Genomic DNA, 25652 nt, shown 5'->3' with positions numbered 1-25652 from the left:
GAGATTGGCAAAGGTATAGAGCAGAGATTACAACTCAAATGCTTCTGGACCAGGCAGCCAATGGGTGGAGCGAGTTGGTGTAAACACATTTGAGTATGGTGTGGACAGTGGGAACTCTGGGAAAATGGACAGTGCAGAGTCTCTCTAAAGAGGGAAGCTGCCATGCTGCTTGCCATGGTTGCTGCCATGCCAAAATTAGGCCCAGCTTCACCAGATCTCCTGCTTTTGTTTTTGTTTTCAAAAGAAGCCAGGGATTTCCCAATGTTTAAATGTCATCAACTACATTCAACTTAGCAAAAAAAAACACACACATGAGCCAGACTGTGGCTGACTGGCTGCCAGACCATGGGCTCTGATGTAAAGAAAGAAGAGGGCTGAAAGTAGAGCCCTGCAGAACACAAGCATTAAAGGGTGGGCAGAGAAAGAAGAGGGATGATGAAGACCAAAAAAGTCAGAGAACAGAGAGGGAAAGAGAAGATCAGAAAAGGGTGAGGTCAAAGAAGCCAGGGAAGAAGAGCATTTCAGGGAGGAGAGAGTCATCGACACCATCAAAGGTAGCACAGGGATCACTCTGGCCAGACCATGCCACACAAACACATTAATAGTTGTGACCTCTTCTTGAGACAACAGATGTAATTATTACTAAGGAGAGAGAACATAAGAGATCCTCTCAGGGTTAGAAATGATGTCTTGAGGGAAGGAAAAACAGTACGCAGTAGAACTCTATTTGGATCAGTCTCTTGAACCAGGAAGAAGGGCTCTGAGAACTTCCAGAGAGAATATTTTTGAAAGCAAAGATGGACTCTGCCAGCTCAACCACCCTTGGACGTAGCTCTGATGGCTAAAATTGGAGGCAGGTAGGAAACCTGAAAGCTTGCCCCATCCTCCCCTCATCAGGGGATTAGCTAATCAGAACATGGAGAAGAGAAGGATAAATAAAAACTCCAAAACTCTAACCAGTAGTGAATTCTGAGACATTTTATTTGTTTCCATGTAAATATTAATATTATTATTAGCTATATTATTAATATCAATAGTAATACTCTCTGAGAGCCAGAAAAGCACTAAATACAAAATTATGACTTAAAATAAGGGACCTGCCCAGTATGCTTAAGAACAAATTGTGATTTGGATCGAAATTGGAATCTTTTAAGCATTCTCTAGACAGAAAATTACTAGGTAGCAAATGATCATTGATCTTGAAGGAATCACCAAAAAGGTTGAGGGAAGATGTTAGTTTGTCCAGGAAAAAATAAATTCCAAAAAGTAAAAGAGAAGGTTACATCTCCTGACTCATAGCAACCAGTACATAAACATTTCATATGTGCATTCACACCTAACACTATAAGCATAAGATTCTAAACTGTTAGACATTTAACATTCCTTTCATTTAATAAGAGAGGAAAGCAGGATCCAGAAATGGGGAATTATTTGCCCGAGGTCACTCGGCTAGTTAATGACTGAATCAAATTTAGAATTCTGATCTCCTGACTTTTCACTCAGTTCTCTTTCCACAAAACTCTACCATGCATGGAGAAGGGTTAATTATTCCTTTGAAAGACAAGACTTAAAGGGATTGAGAAACAGCAAACATTCATTTTGATGGGAAGAAGGTGGAGGAGGGAGGCTGGTGCATGGCAGAAATATCCCCGTGTGGCTGACGGAGGCCAGCAAGGGAAGAGCAGGCCAGCTCTGGCCAGCTGTGAAGAAGGACCCTGGCACTGAAAACAAGCAACCCACATAACAATTATGCTTAGGCCTGGCATGTGTGCTGCACATCTATGAGAAATATAGACAGAAATTCCAAACTTAAAAAAGTAAACATGCATTTTTTAAATATTACTTACAATCATAAACATTTATTTTTTCAGCTATCACTCCTGAGTAACTACAGCTTTGCAGATCATAGTCAAAAACAAAAAAGTAAACTACACACACACACATACATAAATCTTATGAGTAGCCAAGACAGATATCACAGAATATCCGGCTCAAAATAATTCATGTAAAGCATTTAGCCCAGTGCCTGGTCCACAGTAGGTGTTTCATAAATGTTTAGCTATGATTATAATTGTGTGAGTGGCTTGGCAGCCACTCAGAGCTTAATTACTCTTACCTTAAGCACAATTTCTTTTATTTAGCAATTTTATTTAGCTTCTTTCCATAACAGATTAAAATAGAGGGGTGGGAATGTAGTTGGAGATAGACACTTAAGAGGAAATGGAAAACTGTATCAAACAGACAAAAAAAAATCCAAATGGAATGGAGACCATTTGGTATAAGGGTGAACAGCCCCCCACCTCTGGAGGTCCTAGAGATAATCACCGTATTACGGCCCAGAACAATTCCTGTGGTGACACAGAATCATCCAGAAAGATTCTATGACATGTTGTGTCCTCTATTTAAAATGGCAAGGAAACATGCCTTACAGTTTTTTCTTAAATTATCAAAAATTTACATTTATAAAAGTTTTGGCATAGAGAAGCTACAAATTATCTGGAAATCTGACATGAAAAATCACATTTGTCCACAATGCTGTAAGCATGATACATTATATCAAGTTAAGGGGGTACATTTAAACTAAACATAAGAAAATCCTTTCCTCTCGGAGCCTTGGTATTGGCTGGCCCTAGGTCCTTCTAGTTTCAGTTATCAGTGGGAGATTATAGGTGGTATTATGGTATTTCTAGACAGTGAACATTATTTTTCGTAAGGCACAATAGCTTCATAGTACCATTTGACAATAAATTGTATTTGATAATAGAATGACTTCATTTCTTGAAACTGGCAATGTGGTACATGTGTAAAAGACAGAGTGCTGAGTGTGTGTCTCAGCACAGGCAAGAGGATGAGCATGTGTGCTTTGCCTCTCTGTGGCAAAGAATGTGTTCTCCTCCCCAGACTGTTAAAATCCCTATAGACTTTTACCCTGAGAGGTCCAGTTCACTGCTATCCTGCGCAATAAAGATAAGCCTCACAATAAATTATCTCACTCTCCCTGTATAGAAAAATCTCTCTCAGTTTTCCTTAAGTCACTCATTAGATTTTTCACAGCATCATATCCCCAGGATGGTTCTTTGAAGGGAAATTTCTATTAAGTATGTTTGGAGGCCAGAAAAGCAGAGTTGTAAGAACAAAGCCCAGAGTGCACAGTATTTCTTGGACGACTATCTTCAGCTCCTGATTTTCACAAGCTGATTTTCCTTTTGAACTCCCACCTGATGAGGGAGTTTAAATTTAGGCAATATGCAAACTGCAACCAACGAACCTTGAAGAGGCAGCTTAGCTTCCAAGGGTTCACACCACAGTTGGCAGATTCATAACCCCTCCTTGTGCTTCTCTTCATTTTGACAATGCCACACACATGTCAAATTTCCAGCAAATGGTAGTCAAGTGCCATTTTCAATGACATAAGTTTATTATGACAATTACCTGACCAATAGAAACAATGTGTCTTAAAAAAGAGGCACCTATCTTCTCTTTCTCACAAAGCTGCTTGGTGGGCTTGAGGCAATCATGGGAGACGAGGGTTAGGTAATTTAGAAGATATAAGGATAAATAAGGTTAAGTAGTATGTAAGATAAGTTTTAAATATCCCTGAGGGGGTGGGGGGCGTGGGCAGGATCTGCTTCTGGTCACATCCCATGTGGCTGAGCTGGGACAATTCCTTCACTCACAAGGAAGAGTCCATGTCCTGTCCACCCCAGCTTGGTGCTCATGCTGGTGCCTGGTTTAAGGTGCTGCCATCAGACCCTCAGTGCGCACAGAATTCACCAGGATTTTGATGGATGAGAATCAGTTCCCCACCATTCGCATGGAGGCTGTTATAGAAGGAACTGTGAGTTGTCACATTCAAGTAGACTTTGTCTTTGAAAGCCAGTGAGGCCACCACCACAGAGTTGACAGACCTGATCTCGCTCAGGACCAGGAGGGGTCTCTGACCCTTCCGGTAATGAAGGCTGATGTTGACCTCCTGGGAGAAGTAGGCCTTCAGGGAGATGAGATAAAACCCATCGCAGTTGATGATGATTGAGTTGTTTTGCACCTTCATGATGTCATCCTCGTTTTGGGATGTAAGGATGAAACCTTTCTCCTTCTCATACTCTAGGGAGGGTAGGGCAAGAATTTAAAAAAAGACAAGAGTGATTCCTAAGCACAGCACTGGGCAACAATCTTCCAATACTTCTGATATCGTGAAGAAAGAGTGACAGGAAGAGACTTTGAAGAGAGTAAAAGCACAAGAGTGCTGTATTTCTACCTGTGAGGTAGAGTCTGCTTTACCAGTGGAATGCACGAAGCAAAACTAACAGTGGCCAAGAGAGTCTCAGATGGGCTGGGATTCAGGAGCTGAGAGGTTATAGCAATTGTCACAACAGACCTATGGCAGGAAAGGTAGCTTCAAGGTTTCCTTAATTTTTCAGAACAGGGAAGGGTTGGCAACTTCAGTGCTTCATTTCTTGCTCAGTGATAGACCACAGCAAAGGGTGGCAGCAGTGCCCCTTGCCCTGGTCCTGTACACTACCTCCACTTTGAAGCTTGACTCAAAGTAACTGCTTTTAACTGTTCCCTATCCTCTCTCCAGCTGACCCTGAAATGCAAATTTTCCACATGCTCCCAGGCATTGGATTTACCAACAGCATTTACTACTGGCCTTTGCCAGCAGTCATTTAAGCTTAATAATGCAACATAGCACAGAATGTCTGTGGGCTCAATGTGGGCTCAGTAAGATGCAGGCAGAAGAGCTCAAGGACACAGACTTGCTTCTCCCTTCTATCTCCTATTGCTAATTTTTTCTGGAAGATACCTTGGGAAGAGTTGCTGTCCCAGGAGAAAGAAAAGAAGGAAGAGGAGGCAAAGTGATAGCTTTGGTAGCTTTGTGCAGGACCATTCTCAATGTGAGCAAAAGAGCCTAAATTACTTTTATTTCCATATCAGCCCCAATATCATCTGGAATGGCCAAGCAACCACATCTTGGACACATCTTATTCTGGCCCATGTTCCTTGGCGATGGGAAGGAATTGGTCCTCATTGTTGGCCACAATTCATTAATCCTCATCTTATACCAGTTCCAGGGAGCATACTTTGAATTGAAAATGAGAACCACTTATGGAGGGCAAGAGATACTTCCCTTCAGGCTCAGGAGAACTTAATTTAAACATGCATATTCATATAGAAACCCCTTTTCTTCCTACCAATGACCTCCTCCAACTCTCATTAAGGTATAATTTTGTCCCAGAATAAACTTGACAGGAGATAATGTGTCTTAGAGTCAGATAGACTTGTAAGAAGTAAAGCTTTAATTTCCTTAGCTGGAAAATGAGAATAATTCCTACTCAAAAGGTTCCTAGGAGGACTAAGTGAGACACATAAAGTAATTAGTACAGAGAGAAACACATACATGGTAACTAATTACTTCCCCTTTCTTCTTTATAAGCCTTTGTCCCTAATGAAAATAATATGCAGGCTGCGACAATTCTGGGATTCAATTGAAATTTAATTCCTTCCCTGAGGAAAAGGAGAGATCTGGGTTCTGGAGGAAGTTGAGAGACTGAAGAGAAGATTCTTTCAAAAATATGAATCAATTAAACTTTTGACAATACTTACTGGTAAATTGCACTTTGATACTTTGAATTGGAGGGGGCACCTGAAGGAGGAAAAAAGACATACTTTTAGAACAAAAAAAAGTGAACAAATGGAATTGGCAAGTCATGTCCAACAAGGCCTGTAGAGGGAAAGACTGGAGGAAAGAGTTGGCTATTTCTGTGCAGACTGGACCCAGACTTCCTACCTGGCCCCCTGCTTTTCCATAACATCTCTTAAGATAAATGGGGACTATTCTGCCCTTTCATGCAAGCATCTGAGATAGATCTTCATTTCTGCCAAACTCTTCTTTCATATGTTGTTTTTACTCACTGAGTCCAAATTTCCCATCTTGGATAACAGAGCACTTAACGGTCATCCTGTGAATGATGCCCCTTCCATTTATAGAGATTTCTTCATGGAGAATGCTGTGACCAATCAATCCATCATGGGCACAGATTCCCGAATGCACTAGGAGTGAGTTCTGGAAGCTTCCTGCATGCTTGTTCTTTCCCTGTAATACAGGAGTTAAGAGCATCTCCTATTTTCAGGGGATAAAGCCAATAAAAACTCCTCTAATCCTTCAGAGTTCAATAGATTTGGGTGTAGTTTTTTTGTTTAACATTTAATCTTTCCCTTCTCTACAACAGCTCGAAAAACCTAACTTGAACCAAGTCAGTACTTAATAGTAAGAAAAGAAGCAAAACAGTGAAGAGAGGAAGTCTGGTGGATAAAATGTTCATAGTAATTTGGCAGTTAAAAGACCAAAGAAATTCAACAGGAAGCCAATTCCAAGATCTATTAAGTTAAAAAAAAAAAGGGGGGCAGAATCATACAGAAAATATATTGCCAATTTGCTAAAAATCCATAGTAATGCTTGTTTGAGCATTGACTATATCTGAAAGAATCCACTCGGTTGCGAATGTTGTTTCTGGAGAAAAGAATTGAAAACCTGAGGTCAGGAGTAGAAGGGACCCTTACTCTTCATGGTCTACTTTTTAAAATTAATTTTGTACCATATTATTGTGTTACCTACTAAAAAAGGAAATAGAAAAAATTGCCTATCGTGCCTGCCAAGAACAACAGCTCTCAGTTTTGGCAAGATGTCCTGACCAAAGGTGTGGGGTGAGGGGGTGGAAATTTGTTTTCATGCCCTGGGTCATGGAAATCCTGCCCCCCCCCCCCCCCGCCCCTGCTCTCCTGGCACACCAGTAGCCTTAGTCAAGTGAATAGCACTGGGCACTCCCCACACGTGTGAGGACTCCCTTCTTTCCTTTACAAGTATTAACATAATAACAAGCCTTACCAAGCTGAAAACAACAGGCAGAGTGGGAAGAAGGGAAAGCCTTTCTGAGTCTTGCCAGTGGCTAGACTGCAGGAGCAATATTATTAGTTCAATGTGCAGAGCACATGGAGAGAAGTGTTGATTTGAGGTACAAAGGGGATTGTTTAACTGTCTCTGCTCTGTGTACTGTTTGTGGCAGCTGAATTAGTGCCCTTCATGCTTAACGCAATGATCTGGAAGAAGACCTGCCAAAAGGCAGATTACCCTATAACCATAATCGCCTGAGTAAACAAGTGTCCCCCTCACCGCTCTCTGGGCCAGTTGTGCCAGTATGCATTGCCAGCTGCAGATGTTAGAAGCAGTCTGTGGAGCAGCACAAGGAGCACAGGGCTTAGCATGCAGCAACCTAGGTTCTAATGCTGAGCAGGCAGGTGCTGTGTCATCTTGAGCAAGTTTCATAATCTCCCTAGATGTCAATTTCTCATCTTTAAAAATCATTTGAATATTGCAGGCATCCCTTTCAGCACTAACTTTCCATGATTTAGATTTTAAAAGTTGCAACTTTCAGTCAATTTTAATAAAAGAGAAAAAAGCCAGGCATGGTGGCTCATGCATGTAATCCTAGCACTCTGGGAGGCAAAGGTGGGAGGATGACTTGAGGTCAGGAGTTCGAGACCAGCCTGAAGAAAAGTGAGACCCTGTCTCTACTAAAAATAGAAAAAATTAGCCTGAAGTCCCAGCTATTTGGGAGGCTGGGGCAGGAGGATCTCTTAATCCCAGGAGTTTGAGGTTGCAATCAGCTGCAATGATGCCACTGCACTCTACCCAGGGTGACAGAGCAACATTCTGTCTCAAAAAAAAAAAGAGAGAGAGAGAGAGAAAAAAAAAAAACATGACACTTCCTCCTTCGAGCTCCCTGATTTAAAAGCCCTTGTGATTTGATTATTTTGACTGACATTGCAAAAATCTCCAAAAGTTGCCAGCAAATTGAAAAAATTTCTCAACTTTTTAAAGTGATCTGATAAAGTAGGGGTGGTAGTGACCAAGCTGACATCCTCTAGGACCAAGACGCTGAAAGGCAGGGAGAAAACACATGTGACTTCCCCTCTGCCTGAGTCTGGAGTTTCAGTAGATCAACTTCCTTCAGGTTGATCTACTGGAAGCCCCAGACTCAGGCATCCTGCTCCTTCTCCTGAAGGTCACCCAGGGGTAGAAATTTGCATATTCTCAGAAGTCTCATACTAACATCAATACCGTACAGTTTAGACAATGTTGTACAATAGAAAAGATGGTCGTTCCTCTTGTTCCCTGCCTTTCCACCATCTTCCCCCTCATCCTCCATACCTGATTACGTCATGCTGACACTCCACTGCCCAGAGACACCCTCACAGTGCCCAAGTCAAAGCCCTGCACCGCCTGGCTCCAACCTCCTTGTCAAGTTTTATTACCATACATGTCCTTCCTTCATCTTATGATCTAGCCAACTGTTCGCTCTAATCTCCTTACCCTTGGGCAGAGAGCCCAGTAGGATAAGACAAGGAGTATAGACTTTGGAGTCAAATTCAGTTCAACCTGTGACTTCTCTGGTCTTGCAAATTTGTAAAACTTATAGCATTTCTTAGCTTTAGCTTTCATACATGTGCAAATAAGGCACAATACCATCATTGGAATGTTCCAGGAGATGACGGAAATGACTGAGAAGTTTAGCTAGGATAACTTAAAGCACCCAGCAGTTTGCCTGACACATGGTAGATGTTCAGAAAAATGCTAACTTCCCTTGTTCTCTCCACCAAGAATGTCTCTCTCCATCTGTTTCTGCCCATCAGAATCTTACCACCTTCAAGGCCTAAATCAAATCCTTGATTTTTGGTTTCTGTACTCTCATAAGAAATGTTTAAAAATCACTCTGTTCACACAGATGTTTATAGCAGATTTGTTCATCATTGTCAAAACTTGGAAACAGCCAAGATGTCCTTCAGTAGGTGAATGAATCTGAAAAGTCTGAATGAGATAATGTATGTGAATGATCAGCACCTGGTATAGAACGTTGTCAGGAATGGACAAATGTCAGCTATTATTTTTGGATGAGCATGGAAGACGACATCCGTGTTGTGTTCATAATTTATGTACTACTATGTAAGCTTTATATATGACAGCACAATAAAGGAATGAATAAAAGAAAAAAAAATGAAGACTAACAGAGGCATCAAATCAGCCTTCTGACTCTCTGTAGCCCAGAGAAACAATACAAAAGAATCTGGGCTTCATGAGAAAGGTTGCCAGAAAACAATCAGAAGATATTTCATCTCCTCGCATACACAAACTCAGTGTTTTCCATATCAGCAAAAACAAAATCCCCCGATCTTCTCCAGATACTAAAATAGAAAACATCAAAGGATCAGGAGGGTTTCCATGTAAGCACAGTCTGTAGAATAAAGCTTCTTCAATCGGGAAAGCTTGAAAGGCCCACACCATCCTCAAAGGTGGAATGCAAACTCCTGTAAGTATCCATGTCACAATCGAAGTACATCCATGAAATCTGAATGAAATGGTCTTAGAGGCATGAAAGAGTATAAAAGAAGTTATCTTCTAGTAGAACAATATATCTTACAGATGAAGAAATTAAGGCCCACAGAAGTGAAGGGATTATAGAATTCCAGTATAATTTTCATTATACCACACAGGTAATTTTTTTCTCCCATGCAAATTTGAAGTTAGGAGAAACTGGTATGAAGACTTCATTAATATTCCATTCCTTGTATCCACTTCAATACTATCCTTGGAAAAGAGAAGTTGCCGCACAGCAGACTGGCAATGACCTCATCATGAGAACACACAGGGAGAGCCCAACATTCAGGCTTCCCTTCTGGGTTTCAGGGCTGCCATAAATGAAGTCAAAAAAAAAAAAAAAGAAACAGGAACAACCGAGTACCCACTTGGCAAATATGAACTATTTGAATAACCGACTGAATACTATACAAGTATTGTGATACAGTAGGAAGGTCTGCAAGCCCAGTGATTCTTAAACTCTAATGTGCATTAGAATCTCCAGAGAAATTTGTTACTAAAAAAAAAAAAGTACAGATGACCAAGCAGCTTATTCCCAAAATTCTGATTGAAAAGGTCTGGGTGAATCCAGGAATCTATATTTTTATAATACAAGCATCCAAGTTTCAGACTTGAAAAGCACTGTATGTGAATGTCTGAAGATCTAAATACAGAGAACGTATCTCCAACCATGCCCTGTGCAAAACCTGTGCCTGTCCCAAAGCTGCCGCTCAAGACATATTTGCTCCACTGTCAGTGTTATTCAGTAGTTGAATGAATAATATGCTTGTCATATTATTTGGTGGTTCGATTAGAAATAGCATCGACAATTGCTGAGTACCTACTATGCAGCAGGCATTACACTCAACCCTCACAACATAAAGGGATGGAACATACAATCCTTATTTTTGACAAACTTGTATGTCAGTCAGGAAAATATGAATAGTTTCTCTATATAAAAGTTTGAGTAAACACCAACAGGCAATGTATGTCATAAGGTTCCAAAGAACAGAAAAAATCAATGTAGGCTTTGGCAGCACAAGGAGGAAAGACATATAGACTTAGGACTTGAAAGAAAGAAGACTCAAGTAAGCAAAAGACATTCTATAATTAGCTGAAGGAAAGGTCTAGAAACAGGGTCATTCTTTGCGTATTCAAGAAAAATAATAAAACCTTACTGAGACCTTACAACATGCCACACACTGTTTCAACTTCATTACCTCATTTGCTGCTCAAAATAATCCTATGAATTAAGGATAATAATTACCCATGTTTTACAGGTAGCACAATGACAATCAGTGCTGTTTAGAACTTGCTCAGGAACAGACATGTATTAGTTTGAGTTTAATTGACTACCAGGGTCATGATAATTTCTCTTTATCCTATACTATCTTAAGAGTAAAGAACACCAAGGAAAGCATTTATCTGAGGGTCCAAGATGAATTTGAATTACTTTCATTAATACTGAATAATATTAAATACTAATTTTTGTATTGTTGTCAAAATTTGTATATATTTCAAAATACCCAGAAATTCTTCTCTAGAAAGAGCTCCTCAGCCAACCCTACGGGATTTTCTGTATAGGCCAGGTTGGCAAATTCATTAGTTGTGCCCTGCTTAGGTGCAACTCTCCTGGCAAGGCCCTGCAGATGCAGGCCATAGACAAGCACAAAGTAGGTTCTGCAAGCCACCCTGCAAAGAAGGGTCAGAATTAGGTCCTCTACTGGTTGCTCTCAATACTTTGAACACTGGGCTGTCCAAAGACATAGATGCAAAGTATCTGATATCTATCTGGTGTTTATCCAGCAGCCTGTGCTGTATTTCTAAGAAGGTGATACTTGTTTCATCTTTGGAGAGTGTGAACCTCCAATTCTGACTCACTAGGATGTGGCAGGGGGCTTTTACCTTATACTCATTTGGCATTTGTCCTGGAGAGGAGTATCTGTGGCAGGAGTGAATGATACTCATCAAGCATGACACCAGGAAGTGGGCTCTGCATTCACTATGTGGGCCTTGCCATCCTCACTTGATACCAGGCCACAATGTCAAGATTCTGGTGGAGAGTAGGGGTGGGCTGTGAGTCAATGGAGGAGGGTGGGGAAACAGATCAGTGATGGGGACTTTCCGGTTCACCACACCACCTCCACTGGACCTGAACTTCTCATCCCTCCACCTTGGGTCTCATGTCAGTGATCTGAGAGATCATGAAGGCATGACCTCAGAAACTCTCAGGGTGTGGCTCAAGGGAACTCAGAAAAAGAAGGTGGAATTTTTTACATTTGCCCACTACAGTAGATTGAGAGGGTGGACCTTCATCCTGGTAGATGTGGTATGTACTCAGTGGAAACAGCCCGCTTACAAAGGAATGCACCTCCACTTCTGATCAGAGACATTCAGAGCCCCACCCACAGAGAGGAAGAGGAAAAATGGGCAAAAACTGTTTTTTTGGCCAAGGAGTCTTCCATATTCAAAAAAACTTATCCCAAAAGTTACATTTCTTAGAAATAAAGAAGTGTGGCTTGAAATCCTTGTTGAATAAAGAGTTTATTTGGATTTAATGAACACAAAGAGAAGCCATTTCACTTGTAATCTAAAACCTTCTCTATCTCCATGCCTCCCCTCCCCCGATCGTCTTTGCTGGCACCTTTTCCCTGCAATCTCTCTCTTACCCTCCACCTTTCTCCCCACTACAAAGCCTGTGTGATATCCCCACAGCCTCCTCTCTAACCACTTCTACTCTTCTTGACAAATATCCTTAGTAGTGGCTGTATAAGTCTTCCCTCAGAAAGGCTCCCCCACTAACTACCTCAGAGAACATCAACTATAGTTTTATTGTCCCCAATACTGAGCAATTGACAGATATCTAAGAGGCATCTCAGATACTTAGGTAAAGAACCAAATCAACCAAAAGCATCCATGTGACCTGAACACACCTTCAAAATTATGTGTTTAACCTAATACACCAACTCTTTATATTTTCAAAGGGAAGATTTTCTTATACCTGGGATTCCCTTTCCGCATTAACTGAGGAAGTCCTTAAAGTACACTGACAGAGGGATCTACCAAAGCATTTGTAAGAACCCCCTCCCTTATCTCAGTGATTGGGTAAGTTTTCCCCATAATGTGCCCATATCAGCTTAGTCACTAAGCAACTAGTCTTCTAAACTAGAAGGGTAGGTTTTCAATGTACCCACTGCATTACCATACCTCCTACTACGTCCCAAACTAATGACACTCAGTAAATAAATGTTTTCAGCATTTAAGGTGGAACTTGGTCCCTAAGCCATGCCCAGACCTTCACCAGTGGCTGCATGATCACATAATATCTAACACTGGCTCTAGTCAACACCATATATTGCTCAAGTTTTGTTTTAAATTGTCCCATTCATCCTTGAATACAAAGAAAGTAGCAGAATTATTATAGTCAATATGTGTCTATTTGAAATCACTCATTCCCCATCACATTTGGTATATAAAAAGGAGGGAATATTGTCTTGAGAAGTCAGCCTCATAGAGTGAACAAGAATTGGGCTGAGAGTGGGGATACCTGGGTTCTGTTCTTGGGCCAGAAGAAGTCCTTTCCCTTCCTCAGCTTCTAATATCCTCATCTTGATGTTCAACCTCAATTAAGATGATTGAAATAAAGTGTCTAAGGATGTTTCTATTTCAGAGATTAAGCAAATCACAATATTTAAAAGATAAATCTCAAGAATTGAGTGATAAGAAGAGCTTCTGAACAGAAGATCTTTTCAACATAATAGACCCCTTTGCTGTAACAAAAGCAGCAGGACTCCTGCTCCCCAAGTGCCTCCCTCTGAGGGTTAACGAGCAATCAAGATTATCCCTAGTGTTGTGTGTGCAATGAAGCTCCAAGCCTCAACTATGGGATGCTAGATAATCCTCAGCATGTGCTCTGATACAAACTGAAACTGATGACTGGTCAATTCCTCACAGAACAGCAGCAAGATGAGAATGATGGTGGTGAAAACAATAACAATATCATTTTAAACTAAAGGCTGCCTGTTAATTAATGGAATAGAAGCCAAGCACCTCATGCAAAAGAAAAGTATGTTCATTTTATAATCCCAATTGAGAAACTAGGTATTGAAACGGGTGAAGAAGTTTCCATGAAACTTCTTATTGGAAAACGTGCTATACTTGGTTATCCAGGGCTTATCATACTCTATTGCTTGTTTAACTGCCTCCTTTCCTTATTGGGTTGCACACCCTGGAAGAGTAAGGAGGGCAACATCTATTTTGCTCACCTTTGTGTTCTCAGTGCTGGATAGGTAACAGATGTTCTATAAATATTGTTGAATATATAAATGAATAAATAATTTGAAGTGTGGTGAATAGTGTCCCCCCAAAATTCATGTCCACCTGGAACCTCAGAATGCTACTTTATTTGGAAATAGGGTCTTTGCAGATGTAATTAGTTAATTAGTTAGGTGGGCCCTAAGTCCAATATGACTGATCTCCTTAGAAGAAATTTATCTCACTGCTGTTCTTTAAGGAATTGGCCAGTCATCAGACTCAGTTTGTATCTGAGCACATGCTGAGGATTATCTAGCATCCCATAGTTGAAGCTCAGAGCTTCATTGCACACACAACACTAGGGATAATCTTGACTGCTCACAAGTAATTCAAAATATGTTTTACATTACTAAACTGTAAAAAAGACGCTTTACGAGTTATTTTATAACCCAGCAAGGTTTTTATATTTTCCCTTGATGACTGTTTTGAGGCTTCTTTAAAAATTTTTGTCATATTAATTGTCATTTCCATCCTGATATTTGTTTGACATTGTTTCACAGACTTTCTAGGCTCTTGCTCTGACTGTCTGCAGGGAGCCCACCCCGGGGGCATGTCACTTAAATTCCCTGGAGCCCTCACTTCCTGACCTACACAATACTTTGGAAATGAAGGCTTTCTAGTCACAAGCTTTTATTAAATTAATATTAGAAGAATTAAAGTTTAGGTCTGTTTGTCCACCTTTCTGTTAGTCAACATGTGTTCTTAAATGGTGTTTGCATGTTATCAAAGCTAGACAAATGTATGCAAACTAATAATCCACCTAAGGTGCATTTCAGAATGAAAGGTCTACTGAAAAGAAACAAAAAAGATTTAGTTATGCCAGTCATACCTGCAATGTTTCTAGTAGTGTAAACCAGACAACATGCATCTTATAAATCTTTTCTTCCTTATTTAGCAGCCAAGTCACTAGAGAATTGGATGAAATATATCCAAGTGATAGGAAAGAAAACCAGTCTGGGCCATGTGCTGTAAGTGTGTAATTTTAGCTCTCTAAACCACTTTCAGAAAGGCACTGAACTACTTAACACTTCATATCCTCATAAATTCTCCCCTTCTTTATTTGCTCTCCAATGCAGCCATGACCTCTTAATTAGAAATCTATGTTCAAAAATAAGGTGGATTTTTTTTTTAATTCTAAAAATTACAGTAGGGGTGTGCATGTGTGCATGCACACATGTGTGCTAGTAAACATTTTAGTGGCAGTATGCTTATAGAAGCATGTACATGAATAATAATAATAATTTTAGCATTTACAAAGCTCTGTATCATCTAATCCTCGCAAAAGCCAAATTCCAATTTTGGAAATGACTAAACTGACGCTCAGGGAATTCCTCAGGGTCACAAAGCTAAAAGTCTGGACTGAGCCAGTCTTCTGGTTCCTGCCCCAGAGCACTTTCTTTTACGTCTCAATGACCCCCCCAAAACCTGAAACTGATGTTTTGTATTTTTGTGTAAGGAAGCGTTTTGATTCCCTCATATGAAAAGCTGTGGCTATCAAAAGTACGGGTGACCACAAACGTAATACACAACGCATAGGATGTTGGAGAATTCGGTTTCAATCCAACTCTACCACGTATTTCATCTGCGACTGTGGGGAAATAAATCTTTCTACCATGTGGTTTTTTTTTGCTTGTTAAATAGTAATAACAACACTGTACATGGCTCCTCTAACCCAAATGACTCCAGATTAACGTTAGTTTTCCGTGAATGGAGAACCCCTGAAGTGGGGAGAGAGCCGCGGTTCCCAAGAGCGAAGGGCACAAAAGTAGTTCCCATTGAAAAAGAGAATTGCAAGCGCAGAGCGGCCAGGCCCTCAGCAAGCGGGGTCACAGGGAGGAATAAGGAGGTTGTGTCCCAAGGCCGACACCGAGACCTTTCTGTTCATTTCCCAGCTCTCCTCAGTGTGTATTTGTGTCTGTGTGTGCTTACGTGTTGTGATATTTTCCAGCACGACCCCCATTCAAACCATTCTGCCCCATTTTGAGTACTTGGGTCAGAACATGTATCTGAATTTTTCCTTTGGAAAATCTCACTGTTTAAACAATGAACATTAGGCCACCTAATACTGTTCATTCCCTTATATGTGGATGAGCGCTTGACTGCCTGAGAACAGTTTTGTAATTTTGACTCTTCAGGAAAAGAGGCTAAACTCTCTTGAACGGACACAGGAGAACTGTTAGTTTTACTGTGGTGCCCCCTACTGCCGATGAGACTAGACTCACTTTCTATATTTGCCAATATATAGACCACATATGAGGAGCAAAGTTTGGAGAAGCAACAATTTCTGTAATTGTTCCTGCATTTTCTTTGGTATGGGAATGGAATGAAGTGTGTTCCCTCAGCGTAATTCACAAAACCCTTTGTGATCTGCTCCCGCCTGGATGTGCAGCCTCGTGGCTGCAGCTTTCCCCCATGAACGCTCAACTTCAGCTATTCTGAACTCGCAGTTCAGCCCTGCCCCACCATCTCATCTGTTTATAGAATTTCTACTCCTTCTAACACCAGCGGAAGCAGTACCTCTTCCCAGGTCTAACTGACTCCCCACAAGGCTGAGGCAGCCCTTCTCCTCCTCTGGTCTTCCCATCTTCCCTTGAGTGTGTCTCTACAGGTCTGTCACTATTTTGCCCCCACCCTGCATCTTGACTGTGAGCTCAAGGAGTTCAAAAACCTTCTCCAATGAATGTTTGTATCTCCAGTGCCTCAAATGGTACCTGGCACAAGTAAACACTCATTGGAATGAATTTGAGTAAGGATGCTTTGATTAATAGTAGAAAGAACCCTAGTCTAGGAGTCAGGAGTTTCTGGTTAATTAGCTAAATGATCATGAGCAATTCACCTACCCTCTCTGGCTTTCTCTTTTCTTATCTGTAAACAGATTGTGTCTAATACCTGCTCAAAAATCCAGTAATTCTATATGTTTTTACCAATATCTCCTTTAAGAGCTTCAAAATACCTTATAACAAATCAGTTCAGTACTTCAGATGTTTCCTTTTAGTTCTCAAAGATTTGCTTATAAAAAGCAAACTCAAATGCATTTGAAATTGTCTTATTTGCATGTCTGTCATAATGAAAAGAATTTCTAAAAACTTGTTAGACTGCATAGAGACATTTAAATTTAGCTAATCTGAAACAAGATTTTTCAGGCAAACTCCTCTTTCTCTTACTAAACGATACAATGAAAAGTCCAAGTTATAGCCTGAAACTTTGTCAAGATATTGTGAATTCTAATTCTGGCTCTTACTGATACAGAACTGGTCGAATCACTGTCTAGACCTTTCACAGTCAGATTTGCTGGAAAAATGTCACTAAAAGCCCTCATACAATTAAGGGCTGTGATAAAGGTGATACAGATCTTGAAAGAGCCAGGCTTCAGTAAAGCTTCTCACCTTCAAGGTCAGCATTTTTCTGCCATTTTTCCCTAGGTGATGTTCCATATAAGACTGGAAACCTGACACTTTAAGTGGTAGTCCCAATATAATATCCAAACGGCATGTATTGGTTTTGGTGCCTGAAGCAGTCAATTTTACAATTGTGTCATGAATATTCTTCTAGAGCATTCATTTTTCCTCTTTCTAAATAACATATTTTACTAAATAACACAGAATAGGTTATTTATATATGTACAGAGTATATAAGTATATATGTGTAAATATGATTTCTGCAACTCCCTTCTTAAGAGCAGGAAATCCATAAGCTTAAATATAAAAATCCATTAGCTCACGTTTTGTTTCTCAAGTCTTCATATCCATTCTATGAATTTATAAACTACATACTCAAGAAATATTGAGCTGGAAGAGATCTTACTGATCATCTGATGCAACTGCCTCATGTTACAGATGAGAAAATCAAGGCCCAAAGAGGAAAGTGAATTATATGAGGAGTGGGTAAGGTCTTTTTTCCCCAGCATCTCAAAAACAAAAGCTTATACTTTTCAAGACTTAACCAAGTGGTGAGAAAACAGAGGTTACTAAATAAACCAGAATGAAAGGAAAGTTGACTGCCAAAGGAGTTTAATAGCTATGTCTGTATTTACAGAGCCATCCATGCACTTATTTTATAAAGCTAAAAATTAAATCTAAGAAACAAGGAAAAAAGTGTGATTATCTTCCAAATACCTTTCTCTTGCAATAGAAGAGATCCCATTTACCTGGGTAAATGATGAGCATTTCAGCTCTATTTCACCTTCAATACACATCACCATGACATTGTGTCTTATAAAAGTATAGGTTTGATTTTGCATCAACACATCAATACCTACCCTATCCTTCAATAATAATTCCAAATATTCTTGTAGATGAGTTCTAAAAAGTTCTTAGTCTATGTCCACTTTTTCGATAGCTACTCTACAACCTTCTCTCTCTCTCTCTCTGACACACAGACACATGCCACTGCCACCACTACCATGAACACTATTTGATCAGATTCCAGGGAAAGCACACACAACCCACAACCTGTCTGTGCTATCCTTCCCATAATAAAATGTAAATAATAAATATAAAATTAAATGTAAGGATCCATTGTGCTGCCCCAGGTCTTATAACAATATAAGAAATTACATTAGCTAGAATAGTCTAGCCAGAAATAAGAAAAGAAATAAAATTAATGTCAAGTAAAGAATTTCAAATATCTGTGCCAAACAAAGTTTCTGTATCCAGAGTATATGGGAGCATGTTTCTCGAGCAAACAGCTCAAACATACCTTCTATGTCTTTGCTTCCATTTTTGCTCTAGGACTACAGAAAGCTAATTCTCACCCAGAGATCAGCTCACTGTGAGTCCTAGAGTCCTAGAAACCAGCATTCAGCTTTCCTTCCCACAGCTTTCCTTCTGTCCCAGAGTTTCTGGGTGACTTTCCAGAAAGGACCCCTCTTCTCAACACCCCTTGGGTATTAACAGTCTAAGGTGGCCCCAGCCATGATCAGGTACACATTTCTGTTTCACCTTTTGCTGTCTCCTCCTCAGAGCCCTTGTGCAATTGGTTGGCCTTGACTGGGGCCATGTGTTCTGTCTTTTTATCATCCTGCAGTGTAAGAAAATGTGTAACACTGTGGTTGTTTGAAAAAGCACTCTCAGGGATACCAGATGTGGTGAATACACTCAACAGTTCTATTTTTGGTTACTCTCTTTGTTTTCTTCTTGGAAGAGCCTAATTTTCATCTATGTCTTGGGCATCCTGCCATGGACACGTTACTCCACCCCTACATCCTCTCCCCAAATCGCCTACTTTAATTTCACCCAAAGGGTTTTGCATGGAGAAGCAAACATGTGATGTGGGGAGGGGAGGATGGATGTGTTGTTGTACTAATTGGTCTGCAGACCCGAGCGTGACGCCAGCTACACTTCTGGAATTTGGGGACACGAGTATTCTCTGCGGTACAGTGATCACAACCACACACACTCCCACCAGCCTCCTTGCACCGAAAACCCCTATTTCCTGTAGGCAGAAACAAGCCCAGGCATTTGCCAGGACTATTCATCCTGGTTTAACTTGAGGTACCTAGTCTCTGAAATGTCCATCAGAAATAAAAGTTCCTACTGTCTGATCATTATCAGGGAGAGCTTTTTCTAACCCAAAGCAACCAGCTAGGAAAACAAGAATCAGATTAGCCCCAACACAGGAATGCTGGGAGAGTATAGACTTATTTTCTGTTCCGTGGCATCTCCTGCAGTGAAGAATATCCTTAAACACCTAACCATGTTTGTATATCTGAGCGAGTGAATAAGAAAAAATAATGTAAAAGAGAAAGCCGTGGGAGAAGAATAAAGAGAACAAAACCTGGAAAGAATATTTTAGTGAAGTGGGGGAAAGACTAGAAAGATGATCACCTACTACATGATGTATTGAATACAGTGGGGAAAAGACAAAGTGATGTCTTTAAGTTATGTTTGGTAGGAACACACTATGAGAACCAATATCTGAGTAAATCGTTGGGGTAAGTGGATGGACACGCAGGCTTACACACGTGCACACACACATTGCTGCCGTTAAAATGCAAGGCTAGCTATTTTAAAAGAACTTAATACTGATACCTTCAGCATTCTTTAAAAAGCAAATCTCCTTGTATGTCTATAGAGTTTATGAATATGAAGGGAAAGTAGAACCGGTCTCTTTCCTATTTCCTTTTTATATTAATTCTCTGATCAGACACATGACTAGCAGGATGGATAGAAATATACCAGGGACTCAACACTTCAAAGGGACGGCTCATAAAGGACTACCAGGATTCTTGCATTGCAAAGAAAAAGAAAAAAATTCTAGAAGCAGTGCCTCTATCCTACCTCCACTCTGCCCCACCACCGCTACTGCTGAAAAGAAGGAAGGAAAGGAGAGACAGAAGGGTGTTTAACCACACTTTACAATCTCTGGGGGGCAGAGGGGGGTACGGGAAGCTAAACAATAATGGCAACAGATTATTTCCAAGTGACTGTTTGCAGCAGTGGCAGCTGCCATCAGCATGAGCTGAAAGGAAAAAAGTGCCCAGTGGTGCATCTTACCTGAGGAGCAAACAAGTGCAGGCAGATGTATGTGAGGCACAGGAGCAGCCCCAGTCCCTGGATTGCAGAGGACACCAGCAATAGCTTGTTCTTCTCGAATCTTGGCCTGGGTGTGTTTCCCACATTCTCGTCCAGGGGTTGGACCCCTTCCATCTTCACAATCTGGATGCAGGGGAGATGAAGATGCGGCAAAGGGAAACCTGGGGGAAGACCTTAGTCTTCCCCACAAAAGAGGAGATAAAGGCAAAACAAAGCCTATCAATTAGAAAATAGGCAAAGGTCCCAGGACCAGAGATAAAAGGCGATTGAAAGAGCACAGCGGACTCTCTCAGTTTTAACGCTGCAACTTTTGCAGGCAGGCGGGGGAACTTCTTTGTGACTAATCTGAATTTCCCCTTTACTTTCTTTCTTTTTTTTTTCTCTGGGCTAACAGGGAGTTGTTTTTGTGGCATTCCAGTTCTGATTTGAGTGACTGTGAAATGACAGTCATAAAAGTGTGCTATTTTCTTAATTTCTCATTGCACCAGTAACAAATTGTGGGTCACTTGATAAAGATAAAAAGTCATCATCCGTTGATGTAGGAGCTCATAGATCCCGTCTCCAAGGTGTCGTAAGTCACAGGAGACATTTAAGGAAAATGTTGGCCTAAGGTTCTTGTCCGCACTTTATTATGTAACTAAACATTGAACCCCTTTTCTAGATTCAGAAATAAAGCACACACAGACTATCCTTGAAGTGAAAAAGACAAAAAAGAAAATAGGATGGTGGATCATGTAGAAATAAAGGTGTGAGGCCCTCTATTCATAATCCATGACATTAAAATAAATAAACTAGCATTTTTGAGCATCTACTGTGTCAGACACTGTGTTTAGACAATCTTGCGATGCAATCTTTTTCTCATTTTTGGGCAAATTCACTAAATATGCACATGATTCATTTTCTACATACCAGAAAAGACACAGAAAAGTATACTGGCTTTTTCTTCTTCCTTCTGCTTTACATTTTCCCCATACATAGTTTTTTGATGAATGAACCAATGAATAGATTCAAATAGCCTTAAAGGTTGTTCCTTTCTTTGAGGTCATGGCTGGACTCAGAACTTACTCAGAAAGTAAGAGTACCCTTTATTAGTTCCCCTTTACCATGAAAATAAACAAAATGAAATAAATGACAAAATTATTTATAATGTCAAGTTCAAGTTGGCAAATATTTACTAAGTACATAATATGAGCCCGGTGCTGTACGGACGCCATAGGGGTGCTGGGAGGATCTGTTTAAGACAGAATTTTGTCTCTTCTGTGGGCAAGTATGTCTCTCTGAGTGCTCCGTGAAGGGAAGGAGGAATATTTTGAATATCATCCATATAAGATGTCATGTGCAACTTCATTTTACAGAACATGGATGTGAGGCATATTCAAAAGACAAACTGTGGGAAATGGAAAGTACATTTATTATTAGAGTATCAATCAATTAAACTATGATTCAATGCCTTCATCACAGTAATTATGCCTTGCATTTAGAGAACACATGGGTCTTCATAAGGTCAAGTTTTTATCTGAAAGATAAGGTAACTAAGGCACAATATCATAGACTCCAAGGCAAAACAAGAATTCAATTTCCATCTAAGCTTATCTGTAATAGTTATTCCCATGAGCAAAAAATGTGTTACATACAGGGTGTGGAGAAAAATAACTGAAAGAAAAATCAGTGTGTAAAGCCCAATTCTTATGTAATAGTTAATCATAGATGGGCATTAAAATCAGTAACTATTTACTCATCTATTTTCAAAAAATGACCCAAAAAGTCAGCCAAAAAAGCCATTAATACTATTGGAAACTAGAATAAATTAGAAACAGTAAAAGCTATTGCACACTGAAAATCATAGAGAATATTTTTAAATGACTGTCAAAAGAATGAAAAAAAATAAACATTTATAGATACCATGTGCCATGAGCGGCATTCCTTCTCACTCTTAACATCATGGCTTTTAGGAAGAAAAATCTCTGCACAGACTGAACTGTACCCACATTTAGGCCTGCACATCAACAGCACGTCTCTCATTTTCCTTGTCTTGGCTTCCTACTACCATATTTTGCCTAACTGTAATTTTTGCTGAAGTTTAAGTGATATTTTACACTTAATTTTTTCTTTTTCTTTGAACACATTCTTACAGCTTCTTCACATTCTTTGTAGGAAGAGAGGATATGCACATGGACACACACACACACACACAAATTGTGCTGGAAGTTCTGGGAAAGATCTCTTGATAGGCTATACAAGTATTTCAAAGTTCACCATTGGGCTGATCTAGCATTTGAATGAATGAAATCACCATCAGAGATATCACATTTCAGTCTCAGACAAATGGGCAGAGTCCTCCACTCTGAAAATGTTTCTAAAAAACAAAGTTGAAATGTTTTTAAAAGGGTCAAGCATATTACCAAATCTATGGGCAATTTTTCTTAAAGTATCTCACAAATATCAACTACATACACACACCAGAACACACTGGCCTTGGAATAAAGCCATAGGAAGCAAAATAAATCAAAATAATTATCATCTCATAAATCATTAACCTCCCAAATAGATAACCATTTCAAGATTACAGAAAAGTGTGGGGAAAAAAAAGGCTTTTTGACCACTGATGGAATAACTCGTGTTCAAAAAGACACAAAAACTTTTGGGGTTTAATTTTTTGACTTGGGGGGCTTTATTGTTGTTTGGTTTTGTTCATTTTTTGAGTTTGGGTTTGGGTTTTTTGGTGGTAAAATCTTCACTTTTCATTCATCTCTAAGTCAAGTTGTCATTTTTCCATTGAATGAGCCTGAGCCAGATGCTGGAGGGTAAAACATAGATGAAACACACGCTTAGTCCTCAAGGATGTCACAGATAGGAAAGCAGGATGTCCACGCCCTGGAAAGTCCTAGGTTTTAGTGAAGGAGGGAAGGGTGCACAGGGACAGGTTCTAGTCTAGACTGGAATTAGGAAGGACAGAGACAGTTTCCTTGAGATGAGCCAAGTTAATCTTGGAGAAAGTAGAAACAATCTGGCCATCTGGGAGATCAGGAAGGGGCAGCAGTTGCTAGGACAAGAATGAGGGGAATGAAGCTTGATCAAAGCCTGCTTGTACAGTGTCCATTCAGGGAGCGGCAGCTGGAGCAGAATGTAGTGAAGGAGAGTGGCCACTGGGGAGGAGGCTGAGAAGAAGCTGTCACGAATGGACTTTTGTTACAGGTTGAGGATTTTGGACTTTATCCTGCAGGCAGTAGGGAAACATGGCAAGGTTTGCAGCAGAATGTAATTATGATTACGTTTTAGAAAAAAATCACTCTGAGTGCAATAGAAATGGCAGGATGGGATCAAGATGACCAGTTGGGAGACATTTCAAGGTGCTCTGTGCCCACTGAGGAAATGAGTGAAGTCTAAAATCCCACCTCTACACCCAGCTCTCCAAGCCCTTCATCCTGGTGTGGGAGGTTTCCTCCTCCAGAAAGGGGCGGCTTTATCCTCCCCCAAAGGTGTGCTTTGCTTCCCAAGCCCTGAACAAATGGCTGCATTCATGCAGATAAAGGCTCTTTTTCTAATTCATAAATCCAGATAGTGTTCCTTGTGCTAAAACTCACAAAGACAGTGGTATGAGCTAGGGCCTTTGGTCTTGCAATTATTCCAGTGAAAAATAATAAGGTCCTAAACTAAATCAGGAAGGATGAAGAGAGAAGAGGATATTTACAGTGGCTCTTCAGTCACCAAATATTGTGAGGGTACACTCTGTGCCAACCTCTGAGCATAGACAGGGAGTCATAGCTAAGCTCTGCCCTGGGACAGAGTAATGTGGGAGGTGATGGAAACAAATTCATTTTCAAATGTCAAAAATCTGATTTGCCACCTGCCTTCTCAATCTATTCTTGATCCTAATGTCACTATGCTAATTAATGTTTTTGCCTCCACAGGACCTCAAAACTCTAGAATTAACCTGGACTGTTCCTTGCACCAATCAGACAAACTCTGTAGGGCTAGCCCTGCAATGCAGCTCATACTTTCCTCCTCTTTGCCTTTCCTACTGCTGCTGATCCAAGTCTTTATGACCCCCCACTTGTACTCTTGAATTAAACTTCCAGCTGTTCTCCGTATTTCCATTTCCTTGGATCTCCAATCCATTGGGCAGACTTCAAACTCAATGAGATCATGATCCCATCAAGGGCTTCCATCACATAGAGGATAACATTGAAATTCTTTAGCTGGACACTTACTTAAGTCGCTGCATGATGGAGCCCAAGTTTCCTCTCGAAACGTATCTCCATTTCCTGATTATTTCTAATATTCACACTGCCTCAAATATCCTTACCCTCCACCTCTGACCATTGAAACCCTAAACATTGCACACTTCCCCATGAAGGTCTGCCTTGTGAGGTAATGAACTTGCAGTATTCCAGAAGATGCTAGACAAGAACTTTGAAGAAATACTGTTCAGGAAATTCCTCCATTGAGTAGAAGTCTGCTAGGATCAGTGGTTCCCAAAGCTTCATTGATCATCAGAATCACTAAAAGAGCTTTTGAAAGATTCAGATTCCTAATGTTTTCACTCTAGAAATTCTTATTTGGTAGGTGTCCTAGTCTGGTTTCATATTGCTATAAATACCAATGTGTAATTTATAAAGAAAAAAATCATTTGACTCATGATTCTGATGGCTGGAACATTCAGGATTGGACATCTGCATCTGGTGAGGACCTCAGGCTACTCGACCAGCTCTGGCAGAACTAACAGAGTAAAACTCACTATTAAATGCACTATTAAATACAGAAGTCTCCTGGTAGCTGGACTTTGATTTTAGATGTGAAAGATTAGCAAACTTGAAATGTGTACTTTTCATTGAAACTGGATATACACATCAAATACAAATGTGAACTCATATAATGACCTTCTATTTAGGTTTCAGACTCATTAATCCCACACTTGTCAATCCCTCTTCTTCTGGTCCCAATTTTCCCTTTTAATTTTCATGTTGCTGGGTACTTTTTTTAAATCTTGATTTGACCACTGGCAGTTATTTTAGGGCATAATGACAGATTCTAAAACTTAGTGGCATGAAACAGCCACAGAAATTTTTCTCTGTTTGGAACTATGCACATGAAGCACCACACTATTACGGAAAGCAAATATCTAGACCGACTAGATTTTTCAATTCATAATAGAATATAAGAAATTTTCTTTTTTAAAAAATCAACTTTATTGAAGTATAATTCTAGACAACAAACTTCATCTATTTAAAGTGTACAGTTTGATGAGTTTGACAGTTGTATACACTCATGAAAGCACCATCACAATCAAGATACAGAACCTTTCCTCATCTTGAAGAGATAATTTTCTTTAAATGAAAATCATTCCAAAAGCAAATCTTTACTGAGAACCTGAGACACTAATACCCTCTTCT

The 25652-nt window shown here is 40.1% G+C and overlaps 1 protein-coding gene across 1 annotated transcript; it reads right to left on the bottom strand.

Moving 5' to 3' along the window:
- Positions 1-3754: 3754 nt before the first annotated feature.
- On the bottom strand, positions 3755-20373 carry TNFSF4 (TNF superfamily member 4). Its single transcript, XM_045546537.1, has 4 exons — positions 20234-20373; positions 11630-11651; positions 5605-5644; positions 3755-4104 (listed from the first exon to the last, which is right to left on the bottom strand). Exons 1-4 carry the CDS (start codon positions 20371-20373, stop codon positions 3755-3757), a joined length of 552 nt encoding a protein of 183 aa, XP_045402493.1.
- Positions 20374-25652: the final 5279 nt, after the last annotated feature.

Source organism: Lemur catta, chromosome 3 (assembly GCF_020740605.2).
Source record: "Lemur catta isolate mLemCat1 chromosome 3, mLemCat1.pri, whole genome shotgun sequence".
In the NCBI taxonomy this organism is placed as follows: domain Eukaryota; kingdom Metazoa; phylum Chordata; class Mammalia; order Primates; family Lemuridae; genus Lemur; species Lemur catta.
The sequence above is the reverse complement of the archived record's forward strand: the minus strand, read 5'-3'. Positions and strand labels throughout refer to the sequence as shown.

Excerpts from the sequence above, each read along its gene's own strand:
- TNFSF4 (XM_045546537.1), bottom strand. The coding sequence starts at position 20,373 with ATGGAAGGGGTCCAACCCCTGGACGAGAATGTGGGAAACACACCCAGG. Across the intron at positions 5,645-11,629 it reads ACACCCTGAGAGTTTCTGAG|GTGCCCCCTCCAATTCAAAG; the intron begins GTCATGCCTTCA and ends TTCCTCCTTCAG. Across the intron at positions 4,105-5,604 it reads TATCAAAGTGCAATTTACCA|AGTATGAGAAGGAGAAAGGT; the intron begins GTAAGTATTGTC and ends TACCCTCCCTAG.